The following is a 17359-nucleotide window of genomic DNA, read 5'->3' on the forward strand; positions in this document are numbered from 1 at the left end:
TTTGCCAGGTTCACTTTCACTGCTTTTCAGTGGGCTTCGGGGCGCCTGACTGTGCCAGGAGGAGATATTCTTGCACAACGAGACGCTTACCAAGGCCATAAAAGATTGCTCATGGCTTGACAAAAACTATTGGGAGAAAACAATGTGATTGCAAAGGAGTTTCCAGACACTGTTTCCATGGGAATTTTTCAAAACATGGACGGATGGCTGGTCCCTCTCTCTTGGCTGGGCAGCGAGAGGGAAAGGGGGAAAACCCTCCAGACTGCCTATAGGACTGAAGGGCTGTTTGTGGCCAAAAGACACACAGTGGCAGACAAATGACCCAGTGACTCATGGGAGTGAGTCAGGCTGCCCACCGCAGAGGTGGCCATGACTGCCAGCCTCCAGGCATTCCTTATTAGTGTGAGCTGTGACGGGACACATTGGCAAAACATGCAGGGAATTTCTTTAAAGAGATGAGAAAAAAGATAAATGAATTCAAAATGCAACAGGATGCCCCTCAGTCTTCCAAATCCCCTGTTAATAGCATATTATTAGGTGTCCAGAATTGAGGGAGATGTTGACAAGCTGGACTGTGTCCAGAGGAGAGCAACTAAAATAATGTTTAATGGTGTGACTATGCTTTCGTCTGCCCCACCATTACTTATTGACAAAAGGACCTAGAGGAATGTTGGATGGTGGCAAAGAGCCAAGGCAACACTGAGCTGTGTCAACAAAGGCAGCAACAGAACCTTACTCTTTTGCTGTGGTCAGACCTACCTGGGGAAGTGTTGTGTTGAGTTGTGGTCATTAAGAAAGAGGATCCGGGACACCTGGCGAGACCAGAAGCACCCAAAAAGATTTTTCCCTATTTTTACCCAAATAAAGTCTCACCAAGTTGAAGGAAAGCCACCGAGATGTTTATTTCATTCCAGCTGTAATGGATGACAACCACAATTATTTGCCCAGGAGCCGACATGACCAATTGGGCAGAGAAACACAATATTTATAGAAATACAGAACTGTCAAATTCAAATTTCCTGCACTTGCCCCTGAGCCGACTTCATGCTGATTGATTGGAGCATCAGCTAGTTGGGAGGAGCAGTCCGTGGAGGCCGTGTTCTGTCCAATCAGAGCGCTAGCCCCACTTTGGCCACTCAGCCAATGAGGAGGCAGGAAGTGGACAAGGCAGGTAAATGAGTAAATGATACAATTAAGATGACCATTGTTTGCAAAATGACCCGATAACTTCAGCCTCTCAAGCCCAGTCTAAGTTATTGTTCTGTCCTTTGAATTAACATCTTTGTTTGGCCCTGAGAGTCCAGGTCCTTTGTTTTTATTATCCTGCATTATGGAGTTTATTGATGAAGCAGAGATAAGTTCCGGAGGTCAGGATGTGGCACAGCAGGGAAGCAGTGACAAATCTCTGGTTCCTCGCAGATGGGTAAATGTCCTTTGTGTTGGGTGATCCAATATGTCCATAGACTCCATTATTCAGTATGGCCTGGCTATCAGCCCTCCGAGGTCCAGATAGATAGAGTCATTTATTTATTGTCCATGCAAGTGGATCTGGTTGAGTCCTTTGTTAGGGGATTATTGACTCAGGAAGTTTGGAAACTAAGAGCCATGATGTTGTTACTGAGATGTTCTCTGATGATGAGGATGATGGGATTCAGAATCCTGGCTCTTTTTCTGTGCCTCAGATCTCTGGGCCTGCTTCTAGGTCTTTTTCTGAGGCTCCCACAGACAGTGTAGAGTCAACACGGTGGTTCTCAGAAGAAAAGAATTTTAATGAAAGAGATAGCGAACAGGTGGGGAGGCATTTGCCTCCTTCCCACGCTGATACTGAAAGTGCAGAAAGCCTTGATAGTGACCTGACCCGGCAAGCTCGTCTTGATTTGCGGGTCAGGCGGAGTTCTCGCCTGGCCGGCAGACGAGAAGCCAGCTCGGGGAAAGGTCATCGCAATGCTTTCATGTTGGTGAGAGCATAATGTTTTCATGTTAGAAAGGTATTTAGGCTTCTTGCAAACTAAGAGAAAGCGTCAGTTCAACGTAGCTTATTAGCCTGAAAGCTTCATGGAATAACCTGGAAAGCAGCACGCTTGGAATTTCTTGTATTGTGATACTTGGGGCAATTGTTTCATTGCTTGTACCTTGGACTTTGTTTTGAACTTTGCCTATAGGATTGTGCCTCCTGTTTTTACCTGAAGATCTTTGGAATTATATTCTGCATTTAACCTAAATCTTTGGAACTTTGCATTGCTTATTCTGTATTTTGACTTGGATTTTTTCCTCAATAAACTATAAAACTACAGCTCTTGTGTGGTGGTGTTTGGAAGCAAGGTGAAGCTTACTCTGAGTTGCAACACATGAGTTGCTGGTTCATGAAAAAGTTGCTTTCCTTCATATTTTCTTATATAGACATACATAGAATCATAGAATCAAAGAGTTGGAAGAGACCTCCTGGGCCATCCAGTCCAACCCCATTCTGCCAAGAAGCAGGAATATTGCATTCAAATCACCCCTGACAGATGGTCATCCAGCCCCTGTTTAAAAGCTTCCAAAGAAGGAGCCTCCACCACACTCCGGGGCAGAGTTCCACTGCTGAACGGCTCTCACAGTCAGGAAGTTCTTCCTCATGTTCAGATGGAATCTCCTCTCTTGTGGTTTGAAGCCATTGTTCCATTGCGTCCTAGTCTCCAAGGAAGCAGAAAACAGGCTTGCCCCCTCCTCCCTGTGGCTTCCTCTCACATATTTACACATGGCTATCATATCTCCTCTCAGCCTACTCTTCTTCAGGCTAAACATGCCCAGCTCCTTAAGCCGCTCCTCATAGGGCTTGTTCTCCATATAGGGAATGAGGAATGGGGCAAGGGAGCATACACAGAGTTCAAAGGAAAAGGGGGACTCATGCAGGGTCTAATGGGAAGTCATGTCAGCCTCCCAAAGTCCATAAAAGTTCATAAAGTTTGGCAGGAGTTTATAAAAGTTCCTATAAAGTTCATAAGAACTCATTCACGGTGTGTGTGTGTGTGGGGGGGGGGGTGCATGGAAGTTCATGGGAGCACTAAGTAGTTGGAGTCCATTCATAAAAAACAGGAGGAAACATAGGTGATTATGGGATCATTCCAGCCTGTTGTCCTTGGCAAAACTATGAACTATCTTTTACAGAGTCCGGGGGGGGGGGGGGGGGGGGGGAGTCACCTCAGATCCCAAGCGGGGATTTTTCTTTCCTTTGTGGATGAGAGAATGTGACCATATTACAGGACTCCCCCACCTCTCCCCGTCCTGCAATTTCCAGGCTCAAAGAAGCCTGGAGCAACCAGCCTACAGCAGGGAGGGCACTCCCCATCCTGGATTTCCAACACATTCCTTTGCAGCTGCCCTTGGAAGGAAGGGGGTGGTGGCCCCAACTGTACATGCAATTGCAAAAGCATACAAAGACATGTTGAAACAAAAGGAAGAGAAGCCAAACTTGAAAACTCCCATGAGACTGGTTTGGAAGGCATAGGGGACTTGCTGTGGCCTCTCTTGCAGTTCAATGGAACTGGCTTTGGCTTGTCTTGCAGTTCCGTGAAAGGCATCGAGTAAACAAACATTAATCTAATCATTAAGTTTCAGTTTTGAATCATATGGAGCCCTCAGTAGTGCAATGGGTTAAACCCTTGTGTTGGCAGGACTGAAGACCAACAGGTTGCAGGTTCGAATCCAGAGACAGCGCGGATGAGCTCCCTCTGTCAGCTCCAGCTCCCCATGCAGCAGTGTTTCTCAACCTTCCGAATGCTGCAACCCCTTAATGCAGTTCCTCGTGTTGGGGTGATCCCCAAACATCACATTATTTTCGTTGCTACTTTGTTCCTGTTATGAATCATAATGTAAACATCCGATATGCAGGATGTATTTCCATTCACTGGACCAAGTTTGGCACAAATACCCGATATGCCCACATTTGAATACTGGTGGGGTTTGAGGGAGGATTGGTTTTCTCGTTTGGGAGTTGTAGTTGCTGGGATTTCTAGTTCACCTAAAATCAAAGAGAATTCTGAACTCCACCAACTATAGGATTGAACCAAACTTGGCACACAGGACTCCCATGACCAACAGAAAATACTGGGTTTTGTTGGGCATTGATCTTGAGTTTTGGAATTGTAGTTCACCTCCATTCAGAGAACACTGTGGATTCAAACAATGATGGATCTAGACCAAACTTGGCACAGATACTTGATATGTGAACATTGCTGAAGTTTGGGGGAAATAAACCTTGTCATTTGGGAGTTGTAGTTGCTGGGATTTATAGTTCATCTACAACGAAAGAGCATTCTGAACCTCACCAACGATAGAATTGGGCCAAACTTCCCTCACAGTACCTCCATGGCCAACAGAAAATACTGTGTTTTCTGATGGTCTTTGGCGACCCCTCTAACACCCCCTCATTACCCCCTGAGGGGTCCTGACCCCCAGGTTGAGAAACGCTGCCGTGCAGGGAAGTGAGAGAAGCCTCCCACAAGGACGGTAAAATATCAAATATCTGGGCATCCCCTGGGCAATGTCCTTGCAGGTGGCCAATTCTCTCACACCAACAGCAACTTGCAGTTTCTCAAGTCGCTCCTGAAACACACAAAAAAGCCTTTGAATCATAGAATCACAATGTTGGAAGATCTCCCAGAGGTTATCTAGTCCAACCCTTTTCCTAGCACCCCCAAGAGAGACCCAAAGGAGACTTCTAAGGAAGGGGAGTCTACTATCCTCCAAGGCCGCCCATCTCCCACTCTTGCAGTCAAGAGGGTCATCCTGATCCCCAACTGGAATCTCCTTTCTCGCCCTCCGAATCCCTGGGTTCATGGCCTAACTCCTGGAGCAGAAGGAAACAAGGTCACTCCCTCTTTCAGTCCTTCAGATCTGCTTAAAGGTCACCCCACTCTCACCCCACTTTCTTTCATCTTCTCCAGGCCAAAGCCATTCCTTGCAGGACTTAGGCCCTTGGCTGACTGTCTCTTCACCTCATCACAGCCAAACCTTTGAGCTGCCTCCTTGAGGCTGTGTTTCTCTTTAGCCAAGGGTCTCGGGGGCAAGGCTACCTCCTCTATCTTGTTTCTTTTTTCCTCCCTCCCTCCCTTTCTTCTATTCCCCTTCCATCTTTCTTTCTTTCCTTTCCTTCTTCTCTCTCTTTCATTTTCTTCTCCTTCCTTCCTTCCTTCCTTCCTTCCTTCCTTCCTTCTTTTTCTTTCCATTCCTTCTTTCTTCCTTCTTTTTACCCCCCTGTCTTCTTTCCTCCCTCCCTCCTTATTTCTCTCCTTCATTTTCATTCCTCCTGTCTTCTTTTTCATTCCTTCTTTTCTTCCTTCTTCCATCTCTCCTTCCTTTCCACCTCTATCTTCCTTTCCTTTTTCCCTCCCTTTATCTTTCCTTTCCTCCTCTTTTCTTTTCTTCTTCCTTCCTTTCAAGCTCCCTCCCTCTCTTGTTCCTTCTTTCCTCCCTCCCTCCTTCCTTATTTCTTTCATGTATTCTTTCTTCCCTTCTTCCCTTCCACGTTTCTTTATTTTATCTTTTCTTTCCTCCTTTCCTTCCTTTTTTCCCTTTTTCTTTAGTTCTTTCATTCATTAATTCCTTCTTTCTCTCATCCCTCCTTCCCTTCCATGTTTCTTTATTTTATCCTTTCCTTCTCTCCTTCTTTCCTTCCTTCCTTCCCTCCCTCTTTCTGTCTTTTATCATTCCATGTTTCCTTATTTTATCCTTTCTTTCCTTATTTCCTTATTTCTTTCTTTCCTTCCCTTTCTTTTTATTTCATTCATTCATTCCTTCTTTCCCTCATCCCTTCCTTGTTCTTTTATTTTATCCTTTCTTTCCTTCCCTCCCTATTTCCTTATTTCTTTCCTTCTCTCCCTCCTTTTCATTCTTTCTTTCCTTTTTTCTTTCATCCCTTCTTCCCTTCCATGTTTCTTTATTTTATCCTTTCTTTCTTTCCTTTCCTCATTTCTTATTTCCTTATTTCTTTCTTTCCTTCCCTTTTTCTTCATTTATTTCATTCATTCCTTCTTTCCCTCATCCCTTCTTCCTTTCCATGTTTCTTTATTTTATCCTTTCTTTCTTTCCTTCCCTCCTTTCTTATTTATTTATTTATTTATTTATTTATTTCATTCCTTCCCTCTTTCTTTCTTTTATTCCTTCTTCTCTTTCATTTTTCTTTATTTTAATATTTATTTCCTTCCCTCCCTCCTTTTTCATTCTTTCTTTCATTCCTTCTTTCTTTCATCCCTTCTTCCCTTCCAGGTTGTTTGTTTTATCCTTCCTTCCTTTCTTTCCTTTCCTCCTTTCTTATTTCCTTATTTCTTTCCTTCCTTCCTTCCCTTTTCTTTCATTCCTTCTTTCTTTCATCCCTTCTTCCCTCCCATGTTTCTTTATTTTATCCTTTCTTTCTTTCCTTCTCTCCTTTCTTATTTCCTTATTTCTTTCCTTACTTCCCTTTTCTTTCTTTCTTTCTTTTACCCCTTCTTCCCTTCCATGTTTATTTTATACCTTTCTTTCTTTCTTTTTTCTCCCTCCTTCCTTATTTTCTTATTTCTTTCCTTCCCTCCCTTTTCCTTCCTTCTTCTTTTTTTCTTTCATTCTTTCTTTATTTCATCCCTTCTTCCATGCTTCATTATTTGATCCTTTCTCTCTTTCCTTCCTTCCCTATTTTCTCCCTCCCTTCCTTCTTTCTCTCTTTCCTTCCCTTCTTTCTTATTTCCTTATTTATTTCTTTCCTTCCTTCCTTCATTTTTCTTTCTTTCTTTCACCCCTTCTTCCCTTCCATGTTTCTTTATTTTATCCCTTTCTTTCTTTCTTTTTTTCCTCCCTCCTTCCTTATTTTCTTATTTCTTTCCTTCCCTCCCTTTTCCTTCTTTTTCTCTTTCTTTCTTTCATTCTTTCTTTCATCCCTTCTTCCATGCTTCATTATTTGATCCTTTCTCTCTTTCTTTCCTTCTTTCCCTATTTTCTCCCTCTTTCTTTCTCTCTTTCCTTCCCTACTTTCTCCTTCTCTTCTTTCTCTTCCATCCCTCCCTCTTTCCCTTTCTCTTTCTCTTCTGCTCCCCCCTTTTCCCCTGTGATAAGATCCAAGGGGAAGGCTTGGCTTTTGCTCTGAGCTGGCCTTGCTTTGCCTCGGGGCCAGTTGTGCAACCCACAGCCAGGCTCTGGGAAAGGGTGGGGGAGACCAGCCCTGCCTTGCCCTGCCCTGCCCCCTCCTCCTTGCAGGGCCCCATCAGCTGACATCAGCACCACCACCCTCCCACACGAGGGTCCCCCCCCCCCCCCGTGACTCCCTCCGTGGGCAAAGCAGAGGGAAAGTAGGGAGCCCTGAGTCCCGGAGCTGAATGGGTGGGAGGTGATGCTCCTGTGCCTCCAAGGATGGGCAAGGGGATGTTGCAATGAGGGAGACCCCTCTCTGGCTTCCGGGAAAGCCCACGCAGGACTCACCTTTCCTGGCACCTGCAAGAGGAAGGGGAGACCCACAGGTGCCGCCTGGGAGGAGGAGGGGGAAGCCAAGCTCAGGCTCAAGGCAGTAGAGATAGTGTTACAGTAAGTTGTAGCAGGACCAAGTGTGTGTGTGTGTTGAAGAAAAACCTTATGATGGTAATTATGATGTGCAGCTGGTAATGTAGGTCAACCAGAAATCTTGGACCACACCCGATAGGGTAAGTTGTAGCAGGACCAAGTGTGTGTGTGTGTGTGTGTTGAAGAAAACCTTATGATGGTAATTATTATGTGCAGCTGGTAATGTAGGTCAACCAGCAATCTTGGACCACACGCGATAGAGTAAGTTGTAGCAGGACCAAGTGTGTGTGTGTGTGTTGAAGAAAAACCTTATATTGGTAATTATTATGTGCAGCTGGTAATGTAGGTCAACCAGCAATCTTGGACCACACCTGATAGAGCAGTGTTTCTCAACCTGGGGGTCAGGACCCCTATGGGGGTCACAAGGGGGTGTCAGAGGGGTCGCCAAAGACCATCAGAAAACATAGTATTTTCTGTTGGTCATGGGGCTTCTGTGTGGAAAGTTTGGTCCAATTCTATCATTGGTGGGGTTCAGAATGCTTTTTGACGCTAGGTGAACTATACATCCCAGTAACCACAACTCCCAGAGGGCAAGGTCTATTTTCCCCAAACTCCATCTGTGTTCATATGTGGGCATATGGAATATTCGTGCCAAGTTTGGTCAGTGTTTGAGTCCACAATGCTCTCTGGATGTCGATGAACTACAACTCCCAAACTCAAGGTCAATGTCCACCAAGCCCTTCCAGTATTTTCTGTTGGTCATGGGAGGTCTGCATGCCAAGAACTATAAATCCCAACAACTACAACTCCCAAATGGCAAGGTCTTTTTTCTCCAACTCTACCAGTGTTCACATTTGGGCACATTGAGTATTTGTGCCAAGTTTGATTCAGGTCCATCATTGCTTGAGTCCACAGTGTTCTCTGGATGTAGGTGAACTACAACTCCAAAAACTCAAGGTCAATGTCCACCAGACCCTCCCAGTATTTTCTCTTGGTCATGGGAATTCTGTGTGCCCAGTTTGATTCAATTCCATCATTGATGGAGTTCAGAAGTCTCTTTGATTTAAGGTGAACTATAAATCACAGCAACCCCAGCATTACCAAATGACAACATCAATCACCCCCAACCCCACCAGTATTCAAATGTTGGCCGTATCGGGTATTTGTGCCAAATGTGGTCCAGAAACTGAAAATACATCCTGCTGCTGCATATCAGATGTTTACATGACAATTCATAACAGTAGCAAAATTACCGTTCTGAAGTAGCAACGAAAATAATGTTATGGTTGGGGGGTCACCACAACATGAGGAACTGTACTAAGGGGTTGCAGCATTAGGAAGGTTGAGAAACACTGTGATAGGGTATAACTGTCTGGGTTTTTAGAATACAGTTCTGCAGAGCTTTTTCTCTGAGGAGATCTATGCTCAAAGGTTCTGCTCTGGAGAGCATTGAATCCTAGAGTTGGAAGAGACCTCATGGGCCATCCAGTCCAACCCCATTCCGCCAAGAAGCAGGAATATTGCATTCAAATCACCCCTGACAGATGGCCATCCAGCCTCTGTTTCAAAGCCTCCAAAGAAGGAGCCTCCACCACACTCCGGGGCAGAGAGTTCCACTGTTGAACAGCTCTCACAGTCATAGAATCATAGAATCAAAGAGTTGGAAGAGACCTCATGGGCCATCCAGTCCAACCCCATTCTGCCAAGAAGCAGGAATATTGCATTCAAATCACCCCTGACAGATGGCCATCCAGCTTCTGCCTGAAAGCCTTCTGGGCTGTATGGCCATGTTCCAGAAGCTTTCTCACAACCTCTGAGGATGCCTGCCATAGATGCAGGCAAAACATCAGGAGAGAATGCTTCTGGACGGGGCCAGCTCCAGGTAATTTTTAAGTGTAAGCAAACAGTATTTTGGTGCCCTCCTCCACCCAAACTAATCACTGAAAAATAAAAGGTAGAATCCTAGAATCCTAGAGTTGGAAGAGACCTCCTGGGCCATCATCCAGTCCAACCCCATTCTGCCAAGAAGCAGGAATATTGCATTCAAATCACCCCTGACAGATGGCCATCCAGCCTCTGTTTAAAAGCTTCCAAAGAAGGAGCCTCCACCACACTCACATATTTATACATGGCAACTAGCTTGTCAATATCTCTCTTCAGGAGGTTGGAGAGAAGCCAGTATCCTGCTGTAAAGGAGGCTATGGTGGAATCTCTGTTGCCTCAAGGTTATTTTGTGTTACTTACAAAGACTATGCAAGTTGTATTGTCGAAGGCTTTCATGGCCGGAATCACTGGGTTTCTTGTGGGTTTTTTCGGGCTATAGAGCCATGTTCTAGAGGCATTCTCTCCTGACGTTTCGCCTGCATCTATGGCAAGCATCCTCAGAGGGAGTGAGGTCTGTTGGAATTAGGACAATGGGTTTATATATCTGTGGAATGACCAGGGTGGGACAAAGGACTCTTGTCTGCTGGAGCTAGGGGTGAATGTTTCAACTGACCACCTTCATTAGCATTTGAATGCTACACCTGATAGAGCAGTGTTTCTCAACCTGGGGGTCGGGACCCCTATGGGGGTCGCAAGGGGGTGTCAGAGCCTGGGAAAATCTTTTGTTGAGAGGACCTATAGCCCGAAAAAACCCACAAGAACCTAGTGATTCCAGCCAGGCCCGTAGCCAGGATTTCGTTTCGGGGTGTGTGTGTGTGTGTGTGTGTGTGTGAATTTTTTTCAGGAGGGGTTTCGGGGGGGGGGGAGGCTGAGTCTGAGTGAAAGAGGGTCTAGCCTAGCAAAACTTTTGTATCCTTACTCCAATACCCCCATGCATATGGGATATACTGAGTATGGTGAGCTCCCCCCCCCCCCGCTACATGCCTGATTCCAGCCATGAAAGCCTTCGACAATACTTCCTCATTCTTTGCACGCTTGCTGGAAATTTTTATGGCCTCGTAGAATGGCCTGGCAGAATGGGGTTGGACTGGATGATGGCCCAGGAGGTCTCTTCTAACTCTTTGGTTCTATGATTCTATGACTGTGAGAGCTGTTCAGCAGTGGAACTCTCTGCCCCGGAGTGTGGTGGAGGCTCCTTCTTTGGAAGCTTTTAAACAGAGGCAGGATGACCATCTGTCAGGGGTGCTTTGAATGCAATATTCCTGCTTCTTGGCAGAATGGGGTTGGACTGGATGGCCCAGGAGGTCTCTTCCAACTCTTTGATTCAATGCTCCTCGGAGCAGAGCCTTTGAGCATAGATCTCCTCAGAGAAAAAGCTCTGCAGAACTGTATTCTAAAAATCCAGACAGTTATACCCTATCGCAGTGGTTCTCAACTTGTGGGTCCCCAGATGTTTTGGCCTTCAACTCCCAGAAATCCTAACCGCTGGTAAACTGGCTGGGATTTCTGGGAGCTGTAGGCCAAAACACCAGGGGGGCCACAGGTTGAGAACCACTGCCCTATCAGGTGTGGTCCAAGATTGCTGATTGACCTACGTTACCAGCTGCACCTAATAATTACCATCAGAAGGTTTTTCTTCAACACATACACACACACTTGGTCCTGCTACAACTTACTGTAGCCTCCTCGCATAAGCGGTATTTAAATTTCCTACTTGACAGATGCAACTGTCTTTCAGGCTGCATAGGTCGACAGCAAGCTACACAAATTGGTCGGAAGCTCACTCCGACCCGGGCTGTCTTTGATCTCGAGCTTTAGGTCAGTAGTGATCTTAATGCAGCTGACTCCCAGCCAGCTGCGCCACAGTCCCGGTGCTTGTGGTTGTGCTTTCCCTGAATGGCAGAAAGAAGCGGGTTGAGCTGGGTGGCCTTTGGGGACCCCTTCCAACTCTTGGGAGCCTCTGATTCCCAGCCAGAGGCATCCTCCTCCAGTCCATCAAAGGGAGGGAGGGGCCGGCCGGGGTTCCTCCTCGCGGGGAGGAGAGCCGGGCTTTGTCCCCGACGGGGCGGGAGGAGGGCTGAGTCCCGCCCCGCAGGCTCCCAACGCCACCCAGGTGCGGCCGGCCAGTCCCTGAGGCTCCCGAGAGGCATCCTAATCCCCTTCTCACGTAGGGAAAGCCCTCCGAGCCGAGTCCAGCTCCCCCTCGAGTGGCAGGATGTTCCAGCGGCACCACCGGAGCCGCGTGACGGTGGCCAGGGGCTCGGCGCTGGAGATGGAGATCCGGAGGGGGCGGTTCCGGCTCAGCCTCCTGGCAGACCCCGAGCAGGTGAGCCCACGAGCAAAGGAGGGAGGGAGGGACACCTGGCCTTGCCAAGAGACCCCTCCCCTCCCCACCAGTGTCCTAACCCTGCCCCGACCCTTCAGGTTCACTGCGGGTTCTTTTCCTGCGTGGGGTGTGTCCACACTGCCCGGTTATCCCAGTTTGGTACCGCTTCCACAGTCAAGAGCCCATCACCCAAGCAGAAAATGCCTTGAAGTGGACTATATGAGTCTACACTGCCCTGTAGTCCAGTCCAAAGCAGATAATATAGTGTAAATACATATAATATAATATTTACAATATATTGTATATGTTCTATAATACATTGTACATACATATAATATTGATAATATATTGTATATATTCTATAATATATTTTATATACATACATAGACAATGATGCTGGGGAAAGTGGAAGGCAAAAGGAAGAGGGGCCGACCAAGGGCAAGATGGATGCGTGGCATCCTTGAAGGGACTGGACTGACCTTGAGGGAGCTGGGGGTGGTGACGGCCAACAGGGAGCTCTGGCGTGGGCTGGTCCATGAGGTCACAAAGAGTCGGAGACGACTGAACAAATGAACAACAACAATACATATAATATTTACAATATATTGTATATATTCTATAATATATTGTACATACATATAATATTTATAATATATTGTCTATATTCTATAATATATTGTATATACATATAATATTTATAATACATTGCATATATTTTTATAATACATTGTACATACATATAATATGTATAATATATTGTATATGTTCTATAATGTATCATATATACATAAAATATTTATAATATATTGTATATATTCTATAATACATTGTATATACGTATAATATTTATGATATATTGTATATATATTTATAATATTGTATATACATATATTTATAATATATTGTATATATTCTATTATATATTATACATATAATATAGAATATATTGTATATATTCTATAATACATTGTATATACATATAATATTTATTATAATATTTATATGGATGGCATCCTTGAAGTGACTGGACTGACCTTGAAGGAGATCCTGGGGGTGGTGACGGCCGACAGGGAGCTCTGGCATGGGCTGGTCCAGGAGGTCACAAAGAGTCAGAAATGACTGAACGAATGAACAACAACAATACATATAATATTTACAATACATTGTATGTATTCTATAATACATTGTATATACATATAATATTTATAATATATTGTATATATATTTCTAATATATTGTATATACATATGTTTCTAATATATTGTATATATTCTATAATATATTATATGTACATATATTTATAATATATTGTATATATTCTATAATATATTATATATAATATTTATAATATATTGTATATATTCTATAATACATTATATACATATAATATTTACAATATATTGTATATATTCTATAATACATTATATACATATAATATTTATAATACATTGTATATATTCTAGAATACATTGTATATACATATAATATTTACAATACATTGTATATATTCTAGAATACATTGTATATACATATAATATTTACAATACATTGTATATATTCTAGAATACATTATATACATATAATATTTATAATACATTGTATATATTCTATAATACATTGTATATATTCTATAATACATTGTATATATTCTATAATACATTGTATATACATATAATATTTATAATGCATTTTATATATTATATAATATATTGTATATACATATAATATTTATAATATTACTAGCTGTCCCCTGCCACGTATTGCTATAACCCAGTCTGTGTATATGTGTTTTGTGTGTGTATATATGTATATATATTTGTGTATATGTGTGTTTGCGTGTATATATGTGGTTTTGCGCATACATTGTAATGTATTTTTCGTGTTTTGGGCTTTTTAAGTCCCTTCCACTGTGTTTTTCAGTGTTTTTATGAATGACTAGCCGTCCCCTGCCACGCGTTGCTGTGGCCCACATGGGAGTTCTGTGTGGGAGATTTGGCCCAATTCTATTGTTAGTGGAATTCAGAATGCTCTATGATTGTAGGTGAACTATAAATCCCAGTAACCACAACTCCCAAATGTCAAGGTCTATTTTCCCTAAACTCCATCTGTGTTCATATTTGGGCATATGGAATATTCGTGCCAAATTTGGTCCAGATCCATTATTGTTTGAGTCCATGGTAGTCTCTGGATGTAGGTGAACTACAACTCCCAGACTCAAGGTCAATGCTCACCAAACTCTTCTAGTGTTTTCTGTTGGTCAGGAGAGTCCTGTATGCCCCGGTTGGTTCAATTCTATCATGCTATTTGATTGTAGGTGAACTATAAATCCCAGCAACTACAACTCCCTATCTATCTATCTATCTATCTATCTATCTATCTATCTATCTATCTATCTCTATGGCTGGATGGCTGATGAAGAGAGTTGGACTGGATGGCCTTAAGTATTTTCTATTGGTCATGGGGGTTCTGTGTGGGAAGTTTGCCCTGATTGTATGCATATATATATCTTGTAAGCCGCTCTGAGTCCCCTTCGGGGTGAGAAGGGCGGCATATAAACCTCATAAATAAATAAATGCATAAATAAATAAATCTTATACTAGTCCCAGAGAAGGGCATTCCAAGCAGTTTCCCAAACTACACATCCCAAGGTCTCTTTCTTATGCAGACTTGGCCTGCAGCTCACATCCCACCGGCCTTCCTTCAAGGGACATTGGGGTCTTCTGTCTCTTTGTGTCCCAGGCACGGCTTCCCACTGGCCAGGACTGAACCCCTTTTGTATCTGTCCCAGGGCTTTTCTTTCTCCTGGTTGGCAGCCAACTCTTTCCTGTGTGTGTTTGTGTGTGTGTTGCAAATCACATGAGAGATATAATTGCAGAGCATCAGCTGTCTGAGCCCCAGAGGGCTTGCTTTTAACTCTGTCTTGTTTATATCTCTCCCTTGTGGGAATTCCCCATTGGTTCCCATTCTTTAACCCAGGAATGGGCCAACTTGGGCCTTCCAGGTGTTTTGGACTCCAACTCCCACAATTCCTAACAGCCGATAGACTGTTAGGAATTGTGGGAGTTGGAGTCCAAAACACCTGGAAGGCCCAAGTTGGCCCATTCCTGCTTTAACCCATCGTTGACCCACAAGGGATGCATCTATACCAGGCATGGGCCAACTTGGGCCCTCCCTCCAGGTGTTTTGGACTTCAACTCCCACAATCTCTTTTCCTGCCCAAATTGTGGGAGTTGGAGTCCAAAACACCTGGAAGGCCCAAGTTGGCCCATTCCTGCTTTAACCCATCGTTGACCCACAAGGGATGCATCTATACCAGGCTTGGGCCAACTTGGGCTCTCCCTCCAGGTGTTTTGGACTTCAACTCCCACAATCTCTTTTCCTGCCCAAATTGTGGGAGTTGGAGTCCAAAACACCTGGAAGGCCCAAGTTGGCCCATTCCTGCTTTAACCCATCGTTGACCCACAAGGGATGTATCTATACCAGGATTGGGCCAACTTGGGCTCTCCCTTCAGGTGTTTTGGACTGCAACTCCCACAATTCCTAACAGCCGATAGGCTGTTAGGAATTGTGGGAGTTGCAGTCCAAAACACCTGGAAGGCCCAAGTTGGCCCATGCCTGATCTATACTCAAAAATAAATGCGGGTTCACTTGACACCGCATATTTTCCTTGCTTTTTGTCTAAAATACTGTACCTTAAAGGCACCAGATCCTGCCTGGTTTTGGAAGCTAAGCAGGGCCATACTTACTTAATTAGGCAATCTCTCATTGTCTGAGTAGGATTGTCGTCCAAGATTGTTGTACTGTTGGTGGGTCCGTAGGTGATTGTGGAGCCTATTATTGACCTGCATGTTCTCCTGCAGTGAAGGCATCTTGATGTGCCTTCCTCTTGGCATGTTTCTCTTTTTTGCCCTCCATTCGTGCCTCTTTGAATTCTGCAGCACTGCTGGTCGCAGCTGACCTCCAGCTGGAGCACTCAAGGGCCAGGACTTCCCAGTTCTCCCTCGATGTCTCTCCTGCAGTGAGGACATTGGTTTTCAGGTGGAAGGTGGTCCCGGTCGGGGTTGGCTTGACGCGACTTCCTCTTGGCACATTTCTCTCTTTCACCCTCCATTCGTGCCTCTTCGAATTCTTCACCACTGCTGGTCACAGCTGACCTCCAACTGGAGCGCTCAAGGACCAGGCCTTCCCAGTTCTCAGTGTCTATGCCACCGTTTTCGAGGTTGGCTTTGAGGCCGTCTTTCAATCTCTTTTCCTGCCTACCAACATTCCATTTTCCGTTCTTGAGTTCGGAATAGAGCAACTGCTTTGAGAGACGGTGATATTTGGGCATATGGACAACGTGGCCGGTCCAGCGGAGTTGATGGCGGAGGACCATCGCTTCAGTGCTGGTGGTCTTTGCTTCTTCCAGCACACTGACATTTGTCTGTCTGTCTTCCCAAGAGATTTGCAGGATTTTTTAGAGCAATGCTGATGGAATCGTTCCAGGAGTTGCGTCTGACATCTGTAGACAGTCCACGTCTCGCAGTCGTATAGCAGGGTTGGGAGGACAATCGCTTTATAAACAAGCCCCTTGGTATCCCTACGGATGTCCTGGTCCTCAAACGCTCTCTGCTTTGTTCAGAAAAATGCTGCACTCGGAGGCAGCGCTGATGGAATCATTCCAGGAGTTGCATGTGACGTCTGTAGACTGTCCACGTTTCGCAGACATATAGCAGGGTTGGGAGGACAATAGCTTTATAAGCAAACCCCTTGGTCTCCCTACAGATGTCCCGGTCCTCAAACACTCTCTGCTTCATTTGGAAAAATGCTACACTCGCAGAGCTCAGGCAGTGTTGTATTTCAGTCTTGATGTTTGTAGACAGTCCACGTCTTGCAGGTGTATAGCAGGGTTGGGAGGGGAATAGCTTTATAGACAAGCCCCTTGGTCTCCCTACGGATGTCCTGGTCCTCAAACACTCTCTGCTTCATTCGGAAAAATGTTGCACTCAGAGAGCTCAGGCGGTATCGTATTTCGGTGTCAATGTCGACTTTGGTGGAGAGGTGACTGCCAAGGGAGCAGAAACGGTCAACATTTTCAAATGTTACACCATTGAGCTGCATTTCTGTCATTGGAAAGGGATTGGCTGGTGACTGCTGGAAGAGCACTTTGGTTTTCTCGATGTTCAATGACAGGCCGAGCTTCTCGTATGCTTCTGCAAAGGTGTTTAGAGTTGCTTGTAGGTTTTCTTCTGAATGCGCACAGACAACGTTGTCATCAGCATATTTGAGTTCTATAACAGGGCCAACCCTGGTTGGGACTTGGATGGGAGGCCATCAATACATTCCATATATTTTAGGCTTTGTTTATGTCCCTTTCCACACAGTATGCTTTGCAAAGGTGTTTAGAGTGGCTTGTACCTTTTCTTCTGTATGCGCACAGACAACGTTGTCATCAGCATATTTGAGTTCTATAATAGGGCCAACCCTGGTTGGGACTTGGATGGGAGGCCATCAATACATCCCATGTATTTTAGGCTTTGTTTATGTCCCTTTCCACACAGTTATATAAAATTCAAATTGAGCTGGATTATATGGCATTGTGGACTCATATAATCCAGTTAAAAGCATATATTTTGGATTATCTGCCTTGATAAACTG

At 44.5% G+C, this 17359-nt stretch overlaps 1 protein-coding gene across 2 annotated transcripts in view; it reads left to right on the forward strand.

The window, feature by feature from the left end:
• The first annotated feature begins 11542 nt into the window (after positions 1 to 11542).
• RTKN (rhotekin) overlaps positions 11543 to 17359 on the forward strand; it is an 85199-nt gene continuing 79382 nt past the window's right edge. The window contains exon 1 of one of the 2 annotated variants that reach the window (XM_067468460.1): positions 11543 to 11722. In XM_067468460.1, coding sequence (XP_067324561.1) covers positions 11612 to 11722 — 111 coding nt within the window. In that variant the 5' untranslated portion in view covers positions 11543 to 11611. The remainder of the gene's footprint in view (positions 11723 to 17359) is intronic. The other variant, XM_067468463.1, reaches the window with a different exon arrangement.

The sequence above is a fragment of the Anolis sagrei genome, chromosome 5 (assembly GCF_037176765.1).
Source record: "Anolis sagrei isolate rAnoSag1 chromosome 5, rAnoSag1.mat, whole genome shotgun sequence".
Taxonomy (NCBI): domain Eukaryota; kingdom Metazoa; phylum Chordata; class Lepidosauria; order Squamata; family Dactyloidae; genus Anolis; species Anolis sagrei.